The following is a 14,429-nucleotide window of genomic DNA, read 5'->3' on the forward strand; positions in this document are numbered from 1 at the left end:
AGTTCCTAAGTTAATGTTCCTAAGTTCTTATGAAATAGATAAGAAGTTTATTTGTAATGTTTCAAGAATCTTTCATTACAGATACAGTTCTTTTTTTGGGACACCTAATTCTACCTTATGATTGAAACATTTATTTAATATTAATTTGTTTGTTTGAGACTCCTTTTCCTTAAAATTTTGTCAAAGGCAACCATTCTGAAGTGTTTTAGGATTAAGTATTATTTTTAAATGTGTTCTATAAATTTAAATAAGCCTAATTATGATTAAATTGGCGTTGTTTTAAAGTTTGATAATTGGGCCCGGAGAGATAGCACAGCAGCGTTTGCCTTGCAAGCAGCTGATCCAGGACCAAAGGTGGTTGGTTCGAATCCCGGTGTCCCATATGGTCCCCCGTGCCTGCCAGGAGCTATTTCTGAGCAGACAGCCAGGAGTAACCCCTGAGCATCGCTGGGTGTGGCCCAAAAACAAAAACAAAAAAAAATAAATAAAGTTTGATAATTATAATAATTTATATGTCTGAATGAAACTAGTATACATTGTAAACTACTTGATATGAGTGATATTTGTAGAAGCCTTTGTAGTTTTGTTTGGGGTGCACACCTACTTGTAGTGCTCAGGAGTTACTCTTAGCTGTGATCTCAGGAATCATTTCTAGTGGGGTGTGAGGACCATGTAAGTTGCCAGGATCAAACTCTGGTTGGTCACATGCAAGGAAAGTGCACTACCCACTGGACTATTGCTCCGGCCCCACCTTTACAGATTTGAATGAATGTTATTTCTTTATTTTGGTTTCTGGGCCACATCCAGCGATGCTCAGGGATTATTCCTGGCTCTCTGTTCAGGGATCATTCTTCGCATGGCTCAGAAATCATATGGGGTACCAGGGATCGAGCCTGGATTAGCTGCATGCAAGGCAGGCAAGCTACCAGCGATACTGTCATTTCATTCTTTCTGGTAATTTTTTAGCTTTTCAGATCTAAAGCTAGGAACCACAACTAACTTAATATGGCATATGAGACTCTCAAACTACTAAGATAGTCTTTTGACAATGGATATATTAAAATATTTTGCTTGTTCAATTTTTCAGTTATCAAATGTATTGCTTTAAAAACAATGTGTAAATGTTTTTATCTATAACAAGTCGCACCTATGTCTTTAGGGTTATAAGCATCACTTTATAAAGAGTAGTTATCTGATTATCTAAAGTTGTCTAAATAATGTTTTCTTCTCTTGTAATATTCATATTAAGAAATGAAAAGAAAGCAAGAACAAAGGTACTTTATTCATAAAATATTTTATGGCACCATTCTTACTAGAAATTATATTGGTGTTGATTCTTCAGAAACTTATTCATAGAAGAGTAAATAGTACAAACCAAGAGAAAACTTAAAAGAATCACTTAAATGGATAACTTTAATAGGATTTTTAATTTATGAAGTTATGTAATATCACCAAGTTCCTACAATTTTTTCATCTACACTCTGAAAGTATATATAAAGTTTTTGATAATATAGTTTTTTTAAATCTTTTTTACTGTATACTAAGTATTGTATATTTCTATATTGTATAGAGATCTTTCTTTTGCTGAATCTAAAGTATGAGATAAAATTATTTGCTTGTTTCTTCTGCCAGTAATTAATAAGCAGCCAGAAAATACATTCCTCAGTAGGGATTTTGTGGGGTAAGGGAAGCTCTCAAGTTTAACTCAAGATTCTCAGTTACTTTTGCTAGAGATTCATTGCAAAGGTCCAGGGACTCTATAGTCTTTGGAACTTTCTCTACCAGTTGTACAAGGCTACCCTAATAATGCTGGAAGCTTCCTGGACCACATCCAGCAGTGCTTGTGGTCCTCCAGGGCTGTGCTCAGAAATTCTCAGGGGATCACATGATACCAAGAATAGAAACCATAGTCAGTATATGCTAGGCATTTGCCCTCACAGCCATATTGGTGGGCTCCATGTCAATGATCTTGGCTTATATTTTACTTTTACGAATAGTTGCACAAAGCAAGCCAAAGTCTTTTAATTTGATGTGGAAGCAATCTGGAGCTTGACATTTTAGCTATTAACACCTTAGAGCTTATATCTTTGTGTCTTTAATTGGCTGGTTCAGTAAGCACTTGTCAGTGCTAATCACTTCAGTTGCCTTTATTTTCTGGTGCAAAGTGTCTTCCTTTATGTATAAATCCTGTGAACTTAAAAATCTCTTTCTAGGGAAATGTCATCATTTAGTTTTGACTCAGAACAAAAGCAAATTGCCATCTTTACCCATTAAGTTTTGTTTAGATTTTTTTAATATTTTATTGAAACCATGGTGACATGGTGACTTATAAAGTTCTTTATATTTGGTTTTCAGACATAAGATGTTGGAGGGCCAATCACACCCCCAATGTTGACCTCCCTCCTCTAATGTTCCCAGAATGCATACCATGTTCCTACCCCTGACCCTCAGCCTGCCAGCCAAACAAAATTAAGTTTTGATTGTTAAAAGGTTGGGTCTCATGATTACATTGTTGTTGACTCTGGCTTGGATATTCAGTTCTGTCCTTTCTTAACACCACCAATGGACTAAGAACTCTTGGTTCCTGTCCCCCATCCTTTCCTATTTGTGCTTCTCCTCCTCTCAATTTGATTCCTTCTCCTGATTATACTCTGGGGCCAGGAGTGTTCTTAACAACACGCATTTAAATCATTGCACTTCTTCATACAATTATTCTAAATACCACATATAAGTGATATCCTGTATTTATCTTTCTTCTGGCTTACTTCATTTAACACAACATCTTCCAGTACCATCCATGTTACGGTAACTTGTGTTATTGCATCATTCCTTACCACTATGTAGTATTCCATTGTATAAATGTACCACATCTTCATGATCCGCTCATCTATTGTTAAACATCTAGGCTGATTCCAACTCTCAGCTATTATATTGTGAGCAGCAATGTATATATCCTTTTGGATCAGTGTTTATCTGTCCTTGGGATAGATACCCAAAGCAGGATTTCTGGATCATAGAATGGAGCAATTTTTACAAATACACTTAAATAGATTATAACATAATGTAACATTACTAAGAACCCTCCATACTGTTTTCTATAGGAGTTAAACTGCATTCCCACCAGCAGTTGATGAGAATTCCTTTATCATACATTCCTATCAACATAGATTGTTCCCAGTATTTTTGATATATGCCATCCTCACTGGTATAAGATAATATCTCATTGCTGTCTTGATTTTAGTTCACTAATGATAAATGATAAGTACTTATCATTAGCATGTTCTTATTGGCCATTTTTTGGTGTTTCTCGGAGAAGTATCTGTTCATTTCCTCTTCCCATTTTTCATGAGGTTTTTAGGTTTGGTGGAATTAACCTTTGTGAGTACTTTGCAGATTCTATATATCAAGCCTTTCTCTGATGCACTGAATGCAAATATTTCTTCCCTCTCATTTCTAGCGGTCCTTTAATTTTACCCATGTTTCTTTTGCCATACAGACACTAGTTTGATCTAGTCCTATTTATTCAGATTTGATGCTATAGTTCTTGCCATTGGCATCTTATCATTGAAGACTCCTTTTAGGTCTGAGTCTTGTAGTGTTCTGCCTATAGTTTCCTCAATGAACTTTATGGATTCAAGTCTATTCTTTTTGTTTTTGTTTTTGTATTTTTGGGCCACACCCATTTGATGCTCAGGAGTTACTCCTGGCTAAGCGCTCAGAAATCGCCCCTGGCTTGTGGGGGGGGGGGGACCATATGGGACACCGGGGTATCGAATCGCCATCCTTCCTTGGCTAGCGCTTGCAAGGCAGACACCTTACCTCTAGCGCCACCTCACTGGCCCCTCAAGTCTAACATTAAGGTTTTCAATCCACTTTGAATTGATTTTTGTGTAAGATGTGAGATATAGACCTGTCTTTAATTTCTTACACAATTGTTCCAACACCATTTGTTGAAGAGACTGTCTTTATTCCAGTTCAAGGTCTTGGTTCTTTTTCAAATCTTTGTTGAAAGATTAATTGAACATATACTTGGGAGGTTGTCATTGAATATTCTATTCTGACCCATTTATCTGAAACCTATTTTTGTTTCAATACCATGCTGTTTTGATCACTATGGCTTTGTAGTGGAGCTTCAAGTTAGGTAATGAGATGCCTCCTAATTTCTTGTTTTTCAATATGGGTTTGGCTATTCTAAGTCTTTCATGGTTCCATATAAACTTTATAATCAATTGTTCTAAGTCCTTGAAGAATACTCTTGGAATTTGAATAGGGATTACATTGAATTTATAGAGTAGTTAAGTAGATGGTCATTTATATAATAATGAATCTTCAATTCATGAGCATGAAATGTTTTTCTATTTTCTTTGGTCTTTTTCCATTTCTTTATTTTTTTTTATTTTGTTTTGTTATGTTTTGTTTTGCTTTGTCTTTTGGCCACACCCAGTGACACTCAGGGGTTACTCCCTCTGCGCTCAGAAATCGCTCCTGATTTGGGGGACAATATGGGACGCTGGGTGATTGAACTGCTGTCCATCCTAGGCTAGCACGGGCAAGGCAAACACCTTACCACTTGTGTCACCACTCCGGCCTGGTCTTTTTCAATTTCTTAAGTTTTTTAAAGTTTTAATGATATAGGTCTCTCACCTCTTTTGTTAGGTTGATTCCTAGGTACTTGATGATTTGGGACACTTTTTTAAATGGGATAGACTCTTTGATCTCTTTCTCCTCTGAGTCATTATTTGTATAAAGGGATGTATTTTTAGTATTGACTTTGTAGCTAGCCACTTTACTGTATTGGTTTATTGTTTCTAGAACCTTTTTAGTGGACTATTCAGGGTCTTCAATGTATATCATCATGTCATCTTAAAAAGATTCTACATTATGGAAGTGGGAAATTATTACAAAAGGAGAAAGAGCATTTTCTGTTAATCTTTCTTTGAAAATAATGATGTTTATTTAATATATAGTGTATGTATTGAAATGCATATATATTTATTCAGATGAAAATGTAATTGTGTATTTATACAGTTTAAGTAGATAATAACAATATAACATTAAATTATAAGTTTATGTTCTTAAGCATAAACTTTTAACATCATTTTGGTGCCATCTTGACTATACCCAGTGTTGTCTCATGACAGAATGTCTTTTTGTTTATTATTACATATCTTCTCCCTCTTGTATCTTCTAGAAATTAGTTCAAAAGATCAGGTGAAACTTAAACCATAGAGTGAAGCAAGGAGAGTATATATAATTTGTACATTGGAGTAAAAAGAAGTGTTTTGAAGGGTGTAGAATATTATGAATATAGATATTAAGGTCGAAATTAGTCTGCATATCCACAGTTAATAAGTACACTTTGAGAAAGAAGTTACACAAATAGATTATGGATAGTTTTAGCTCATACATGCTTTGGATCAATATTTTGCCCATCCTTAAATATAAATATGCTGATTTGCATTCTGTCATGCAAGTGGAAAGAGCCATTTTCTGATTCCTAACAAGGGAAAGAATGTTGGAAATACTGTTTTAGGAAGACCAACCAGACATTAGTAAACAAGTCATTAATTTCCTCTTTAAAAAAAAAACTTACAAATTCTCTATATATTTTAATTAATAATATCTTTATTTAAGCACTTTGATTACAGACATGATTGTAGTTGGGTTTCCATCATAAAAAACACCCCCTTCACCAGTGCAATATTCCAATCACCAATGCCCCCCATCTCCCTCCTCTACTCCACCCCAGCCTGTATTCGAGACAGGCTTTCTACTCTCCTTACTCATTGACATTATCATGATAGTTGTCAGTGTAGTTATTTCTCTGCACTCACCACTCTTTCTCTATATATTTTTATATATTTTTACAGTCCCATTGATTTAAAAAATATCGTGATACAAAGTTAAAAATGTCTAACTTGTTGCTTTTCTGGGAAATATTTTTGGTTTTGTTTTGGGGCCTCACAATAGTTCTCAGGGATTACTTCTGGTTCTGAACTCATAGATCACTCAGGCAGTCTCATGGTTCCATATGGGATGCCAGGGATTGAACTTAGGTTCTTCTGTGTGCAAGACAAGTATTCTACTCATTATACTATCTCTCCAACACCCAGGAGAGCGTATTTTTAAGAATTGACTCTATAGTAATGAAAACATTAAAAAATTAGATTTGTGAGTCAGTCAGAATGTTTTACTTCACACTATTTATTCTACAGTGAGCAAGCAGTACTGAATCATTCACAAATTAAGTGAAATTGTTGTTTTCTTTATGTCAAGTTCTAGAGCAACACAGTAGGAAGATTCAAAATATAGAGATTTCTTTATATGTCTAAATTTATTTGAGACATATTTTACACAACCCATGTGACTTCTTTGGTCAGAGAAATCTGAAATCTTTCCTTTACACCTTTCCTAAAATAGTGAAGACTGTCATTGACTCACATATACAGACAAAGTGAGGCTAATATGACAGATATGTGCATAGTAACCAGGTACAGTAAAGAACCAAATAGGCAAATTCCTCTGTTTTAGAATAGCTTTCAGTTTTAAATTTTTACAACTCATTTAAATAAGCTCCTGAGAAAAAAATTGTCTGTATTTAACCCTCAGTGTTATTTTCAGGAACACAATTTTCTGAGCAATAAAATTAAGGCATATGTTTACGTAGTATTTCTGTGTATTTTCAAAGCTTGCCCAATTAATATATTACCACTTAACAGGGTATAAAAACATAAACATAAGCTTCTAGATTTCTTGTTGGCTGTTACTTGGTGATCTCAGTATTTTGAAGATAATTTTTCACACTCATGTCTGTTTGGATCTTTTTAGCAACATTGCCCTCAGCAAAAGCTGACTCGTAGCCATCTTCTTGCTTGTGCCTGAAATCAGACAGCAGAGAGCCATTGGGACTGACTTTGACCCTTCATCTATTTACAGGATGGCTTCACTCCTCTGGCAGTTGCCTTGCAACAAGGTCACGATCAAGTGGTTTCACTTCTGCTTGAAAATGACACTAAAGGCAAAGTGCGTCTTCCAGCTCTTCATATTGCTGCCAGAAAAGATGACACGAAAGCTGCCGCCTTGCTGCTGCAAAACGACAACAATGCAGATATAGAATCAAAGGTGAGTCCCAAGGCAAGCAAGACTGGCATGTCCCTCTCATATGTCAGGTACCCAATTTTTAAACCTACCTGATCAACCCCCTTACCTTTCATGGATGGGATGAAAATACATGTCTAAAGCGGCCAACTACATGCTTAGCATCTAATGCTCAAAACAGGTAACTAGGAATGTAGTCTCATGCATGCCAACATAAACACCATGCCCAAAAGTGGTGAGTTTGTATGTAGCCAATAGTTTCTCCCTTTTAACCTCCCTTTTGTACCACTTCAGCTCAGAAAATAGGGTGAGAAAAGACAAACTGTTGATGTTGACAATGTTCACAATCAAATATTTTTGTGTTGTTATCTAAGTGGATAGGCAATGCACTGAATATTGAATAGCTGAGGAAAACATGCCAGCAGCCAGCATCACAGCCTGGTCTCCCCTTCCCCCCAGTGTCATGCAGTATGTTACTTGTAACATCTCTGTGCAGGAGAGGTGGCATTTGGAATAGGTCATTGTGTCGCCTTTTGTTCAATCTGGCTTCCTGTCTGTGCCTGTGGTGCTTCCATTTTCCTTCATCCCCATTGACGTAGCAATCATGAGCTTTCTGCAATCCATGTCACCGATAGCAAACTAACCGTTCATTTTTTCCTCCTCTTTGCTTCCAAATGTGTTAACCTAGATGGTGGTGAATAGGACAACAGAGGTATATATACATATATAAATATACATATGATCTCTATCTGCATCATCATTTTCTCATGATTTAGTGCTGCTGCCTCATTTCTTTTCCTCGTCTTTGCATTGCCTTCCGTAGGCTAGATACCTGCTTTTTTTGACCTTCCACCCCCAAAGTAGCATGTGCCAGAGAAGAAAGTAGTTTGATGACCAGGGCTTTCTGCAGCTGAAGCTGGTGTTAGAAAGGAAAAAGAACGAATCTTGGAAACTTAAGGGTGCTCTAATGGAGTTGTTGAATGAGATGGATAGTTTGACATTTGAGAGTCTCATCAACTGAACCCAAAGCTGCAGACAACCCTGTCATTCTTCTCCTCTAGGGCTGATTCCTCCGAGTTCTGCATGACACTTACCCTCAGTGGTGTCAGCAAAGTGAACGGTTCCCCCAGAACAATACCAATACAAGCCACCCTTTCACAAGAGTCAGTAGAATAGCTTAGCATGGCTCAGAAGCTTGCTAACAATTTGGAGATGCATAAGTTCCTATAAGGTTTAATCTTTGGGGACTAAGTAAACTGCTGCATGTTTAAGCACTTTCCTAAAAAGGTATGATGACCCTGATGTGAGTAATCCTGAAATATATGGTATTTAGTAAGCCTTGACCAATGAAGAGACCAACTTGGGTATTTTTCTATTTGGAATGAAATCAACAATTGTATAAGACCGTTATAAGACTCGTGCTCCCCTAAATGACCTTTTTTTTTTTAACAAATAGAAATAGAAGTTGGTTTTATCTTTTCATTTTTTTCCCATATTGGCTATACAAAATGAACCAAATTTTGATAGTTCTAACTCTACCATCAAAAAGAAATAATTAAAAAAATCAGCGACACAAATCAGACTTCTATAAACTAATTTATTTTCTTTTTTGCCATCCTTTCAACCTGTCGTAATGTCAGCTTCCGTATCGTTTTGCTATTCGATTACTGAAGTCACCTAGTCTTCACCTTGGTTTTCCCCTGGCTATTCCTATGAGTTTGGCATTTATTTGAAACCTCATGAGTAAGTGGCACTAATTAAAAGAAACCTAGTGCGGAATGGAATGTGGATCTCAGCATATTTTGCTTCCTCATTTTTATTTCGGCAAGATTATGATGTTAGCATGTCCACCCGTCTGCTAATGGAAAACAACTGACTGTCTGCCATGTTTTCCTTCCAGAGTGGCTTCACTCCGCTCCATATAGCTGCTCATTATGGAAACATCAATGTAGCTACGTTGCTGTTAAACCGAGCAGCTGCTGTGGACTTCACTGCAAGGGTAAGAGCATTGCGGTATGACCTGTCCTTCACACATTTGAAGCGATTCTTTACTGTCCTCAAGGGGAGATTGAGACAGGCAGCCTGTGAGGTTCTGTTTCTTCCCTGGGGATGGTTTGTCATGTTCTTGCTTTTCCCGGGCATGGCTGTTGACTTGCACCTAAAGGTAAACCAGAATCAGGTTGGGGTTGAGAGGTAAATGTTAAACACATTAGTGAATGTGTGGAAGAAGGAATATAAGTAATTGTAACTGGAAACTGGATACTCTTTCCTAGTTCATGTCTGAAATTGTGCCATCGGTCAGTTGGTGGTAATAAGACTCTTGTAATAGAGTGTTGATCTTATAGACAGGAATATATTGAAAGCCTGCATGAGGCTGACTTCAGGACTCAGATAGAGATATTTTGCCTTTACCTCTGTCTCCTGACTTTAATAATGGGAGATTAGATTCTGTAGCCTGAAAAGCTCATATTTGTAGAGAATGGACTTACAGTGACAAGTGTACCTCTGGACAGAACGTGGGCACTTAGAGTAATGCTGCTTCGAAGGTAAGCACCAACCTAGTGTTCTGTTTGAGTATCCTAAGTATCAGTCATTACAAGTGAAGTAAAGTAGAAAGCACAACACAGTAGTTGTGATTACCAGGGAGAACTTGATATTCGAAAGCCCTAAAATCAAATTTTGGCATCATCTTTTCAGGTTCTTGACTATAAGATAATAGAAGAGCCAAGGAAATAACTTATGGTAGAGCAATTCTTTGTGTGTATGTGGTCCTAGTTTTTTTGTTTGTTTGTTTGTTTGTTTGTTTTTGTTTTGTTTTTGGGCCACACCCAGTGGTGCTCAGGGGTTACTCCTGGCTGTCTGCTCAGAAATAGCTCCTGGCAGGCACAGGGGACCATATGGGACACCGGGATTTGAACCAACCACCTTTGGTCCTGGATCGGCTGCTTGCAAGGCAAACGCCGCTGTGCTATCTCTCCAGGTCTTAGTTTTAACTTCCCTTGATTTCCCCCCACCAAAAATATTAGACTCCTGTTTTATTAGGCCAAGAGTATTTCCATTCTAATTTCCCCAATGTTTGCTGCACCTTTTCAAAAAGAAAAACATAAACAAAAGCTGCCATCACCTCCTCTTTCTTTAATTTTATTTTTAGCTTCTATATAGGGGCTTCTGCCTCTTTCTTAGAATCTTGGGACATGAATTACTTTGTTTAACCTCATATTTCTGCATTTTTCTATAAAATTTAGAAGAAATAAAAGAGGATGGTACAAGGGGCCAAGTGGTCTCAGGTGTATTTGTGGAGAAAATAAAAGGACAGAACTAAATATCTAATCAAAGTCAACAACAATAGAATCAAGAGACCCAAACTATAACAATCTAAACTTAAAATGGACCTGTTCTATTGATAGGCCAGGGGCCTTAGGTAGAGGTATAGGATACATGTTGAGAACTTTGGTAAAGGGAGGTCAACACTGGTGGTGGGAATGGCCCTAATTCACTTTCACTATATTCCTGATATCCAACTATGAGGGACTTTGTAATTCACTATGGTTTCAATAAAAATTTAAAAAACATAGAATCATTTTTAAAAAATGAAATAAGGACCCAGGGAATGCAGCTCAGAGGCAGAGTCCACACTTCCAGTGCTTTTTTAATTGCTGGTAACATTATCCCAAAAAAGGTGCATTAATATAGATTATAAACTAAATAATAATAGAATTACTTTCTTAATGGGTCACTGTAAAAATTTAAAGAGTTTATAGAAGCACCTAAATATATTGATAGCAACTAACTTGAAATATTTTTACTAAAAATTTACTTATTATAGGAGAACTGGAAATAGGTCAGACAGGAAGATCAGGCCTAGTACTTGTACTAAAGTAGCTATACTATCAATAAAATTATACCATATTCTTATGGTTAGTAGATTCCATTTTTATCCATTTTCTTTTATCAAGCAAGGTGATATTATTCCCTCTAATACATAAAAGGAAGGTCTTCATAAGGCTTAATGTAACTGGTTCAGGGTCATAGAGCTAGAAACTTAAGAGTTATCACTTCATTACTATCTCCTTTAGGTAATGTCAAGGTCTCATTTTTCATTTTGTTGACTTTATTAGTTAACTACAAATAAATAAAGGCTCAGTGAATTGTGCAAATTACTGTCTTCCATTCCCATCAGCTTATTAAAAGCCCTTATTAGTCTGTACGACTAACATTTTGGGGGACAGAGTTAGGCACTTCTTTTAGCCATGAAAAAAGAGTGTAGAAATTAAAACTGAAGTCCATGCCCTTCAGCTGCTTTCGGTTTTATTTCTGCAATTCATAATATACTGAGAATGTCATTAAGTTATATTTTAGTGAGAAATTTTAGAAAATTTATGTCAGGGTGTTGTTTGAAGTTTACCTTTGTGCCATTGTCAAGAAATTTTTTGATGGGCCCGGAGAGATAGCACAGCGGTATTTGCCTTGCAAGCAGCCGATCCAGGACCAAAGGTGGTTGGTTCGAATCCCAGTGTCCCATATGGTCCCCCGTGCCTGCCAGGAGCTATTTCTGAGCAGACAGCCAGGAGTAACCCCTGAGCAATGCCGGGTGTGACCCAAAAACCAAAAACCAAAAAAAAAAAAAAAAAAAAGAAATTTCTTGATACTTCTTGAAAACAAGAAGATTAGAAATTATTTAAGCATTTCAAGAGACCAAATTGCAGTGTTTCCAGCCTCCATCAAGCAATTTAAAGGCATCATTTACATTATAATGTTGACTTTGGTCATTTCAGAGGATGCTTTAATTTATTGAATATTGTGAACCTTGTCTGGGTTATCATGTATCTTTTAAAAGAATTATTCTCTGTTTTTCAAAATTGTTAAAATTCAGATGCTTTTCTGATTTTGAAAGCAGGGGCCGGAGTGATAGCACAGCAGTAGGGCATTTGCCTTGCATGTGGCTAACCCAGGATGGACCCCAGTGTGATCCCTGGAATCCCATATGGTCCTTTGAGCCTGCCAGGAGTGATTTCTGAGCTCAGTGCCAGGAATAACCCTTGAGTACTGCCGGGTATGACCCGTAACACATCCCCCCCCCCCCAAAAAAAAGCATACTCTATAGTCATGTCCAATAAGACTTAAAAGTATGATAAATTAAAAGCTGTGGTGGTATTTTCGTATTCTTATTCTTATTCGTATTCTCATTATAGCATTGTATGTTGCCAAGTTGTTCATAATGTGCTCAGTTATTACATTAAATGTTTAAATACCAATCCCACCTCTAGTGTGTCCTTCCTTTCATCCATGTTCCCAATTTCCCATGCACTACAATAGCCTGCCTCCTTGCAGGTACAAATGAATTTACTTCATATTGTATGTTACAATAAAGGTAAATAAAGGTAAAGGGGATTATCAAAGATTAGATCAACAAGAGTCAATCTGAAGCGGTTGTGATATCTCTCCATGGTGTTCATAATTATCTAAAGATTTACTAGACTGTGGTTGGCACTAGTTAGTCCTTCTGTATTACTTTTTAGGCTTCCTGAGCTTGATAGATTCCTATGTAACTTTCCCTTCAGATTTTCTGTGATTCTATTGGGCTGATGCTACTATAAAATATTAGGTGCCACGTAACAGCTTGAAACTGTGCAGTTCAGGATTTATAGATCTGAAACAAATTTGGTGGCTTGGCAGTTTGATAAGTCATAGAGCTGTTGAGAATTTCTGTCGGAGAATATAGGGTATGGTGTTGGGCTACTGTAGTTCATGCAAAAAGGGGAATATGCTCACATTTCTGGGAAAGTGTGATGGTTAATTCTTTAAAAGATGTCTACATTATTGATTATAAACCCAATATCTGCTTTTTGATACAGTTGGTGATTGATGACTCAGTGACTTATTTTACCAATTCAGGGGGGTCTAGAAACAACTCATAAAAAGGGCTTACCATCTCTATCAATTTTAAGTTCCAAAATTTCTACATAATACCAAGTATCTTGCTTTGATTCTGCAAAGGCCTGTCCCATACAAGCGTTGGTACAGTCTTTCTAGGACACAGAACTGATTACTATATTTCTCAGGAACAAAACAAGAATAGCAGATAAAATAGCCAAAGATGTCCTGGAATGGGGATGAACTCCAATTTTACCTGGCAGAGCAATAAAGAGAGGGTCTGTAAATCACGTTTGCTGAGAACTATCTATAAATCAAATCCATATACTCCAGGCTTCAGGAACCAGGTTTAGATCGATTTCATTAGCTGCTTAGAGACAGATTAAGAACTAAGCAATTTTTATCTGAGAGAACTGTGATGTCTGAATCCAGGTAGTGACAGGAAATTGAAGAAAGGTAACTAGAGTCTTTGGGAAGATTTTTGTTTATCTTTTGAGCATTTGCCAGGGTTTGTATCTGGTTCTGTAATCAGAGATCACTCGTCCTTAACTGTAATCACAGGACTGTATGCAAGGCCACAGACTGATTTGGGGTTTTCTGTGTGTAAGACAAATGCTTTAAACCCTGGATGCTCTTTCTGGCTGGTAGTTATAGTCGTATAAGCCCTCTGACTACAGGAAAAAAAAAAAAAAAGAGCTGGGATATGTCTAGCTTCCTGCATGTAGTAGGAATTTATTTCCAAAGCAGTTACAAAGCAAAAGAAAAAACAAACACAAATCTGATGAAAGATCACAGAGTATGACAGATTCCATTTCTCCTCTTCTTTGTAAAGTGAAATAATTTCTGTAGCCATAAAGTGGATCCCAGCCAGTGTGGAATGTTTCCTCAAATAACAGTTATGGCAATAGTTGTACATCATACTTGCCTATTTTATGAACTCTTTGTCTTATAGTCTTAGTATGTCAGTTTCTGGGTTTGTTTTGTGATTTTGTTCTGAGGTCCTATTTGATATCTTCAGTGTCTCTCTTTGCATGACTGTGAAAGTCATGAACCTATTGATGGGAGTGATAGGGTTGTTACTATATGCTGCTTCCAGCTGATTGAACTGAGTCTGCTGAGAGGGCCTCTGCACAGTCAAAATTTACATGTAACCTCTGATCTTTAGCAAATAATTCTACCTCTCCTGGGGAAGAGAATGTAACTAAGGCATAGTAGAGCCGCCACCAATAATCTTTTTCCGTAAGGCACATTTAATGCACTGGAGTAACTAAAAGCCAAATGAGGTGGCTGCCTGTAAAGGTCCTTTTATTGATTGAGAAAGACAGATTACGGCTTTGCTGGCTAAGAGGTTTTTTTCATCCAATGTAATGGACCACCTAATCTTCGCTCTTACCGCTGACATTTCTCTTCAAAATTATTAGTCAATGTCCCATTTTGAGAATATAATTGAATAAAGA

The 14,429-nt window shown here is 36.9% G+C and overlaps 1 protein-coding gene across 10 annotated transcripts in view; it reads left to right on the plus strand.

Moving 5' to 3' along the window:
- Positions 1–14,429, plus strand: part of ANK3 (ankyrin 3) — a 551,722-nt gene that overhangs the window by 312,069 nt on the left and 225,224 nt on the right. For 8 of the 10 annotated variants that reach the window (XM_049790516.1, XM_049790512.1, XM_049790515.1 and 5 more), the window contains exons 6-8: positions 6,937–7,122; positions 7,787–7,810; positions 8,999–9,097. In XM_049790516.1, coding sequence (XP_049646473.1) covers positions 6,937–7,122; positions 7,787–7,810; positions 8,999–9,097 — 309 coding nt within the window. The remainder of the gene's footprint in view (positions 1–6,936; positions 7,123–7,786; positions 7,811–8,998; positions 9,098–14,429) is intronic. The other 2 variants (XM_049790514.1, XM_049790521.1) reach the window with 1 other exon arrangement.

This window comes from Suncus etruscus, chromosome 17, assembly GCF_024139225.1.
Source record: "Suncus etruscus isolate mSunEtr1 chromosome 17, mSunEtr1.pri.cur, whole genome shotgun sequence".
Classification (NCBI taxonomy): domain Eukaryota; kingdom Metazoa; phylum Chordata; class Mammalia; order Eulipotyphla; family Soricidae; genus Suncus; species Suncus etruscus.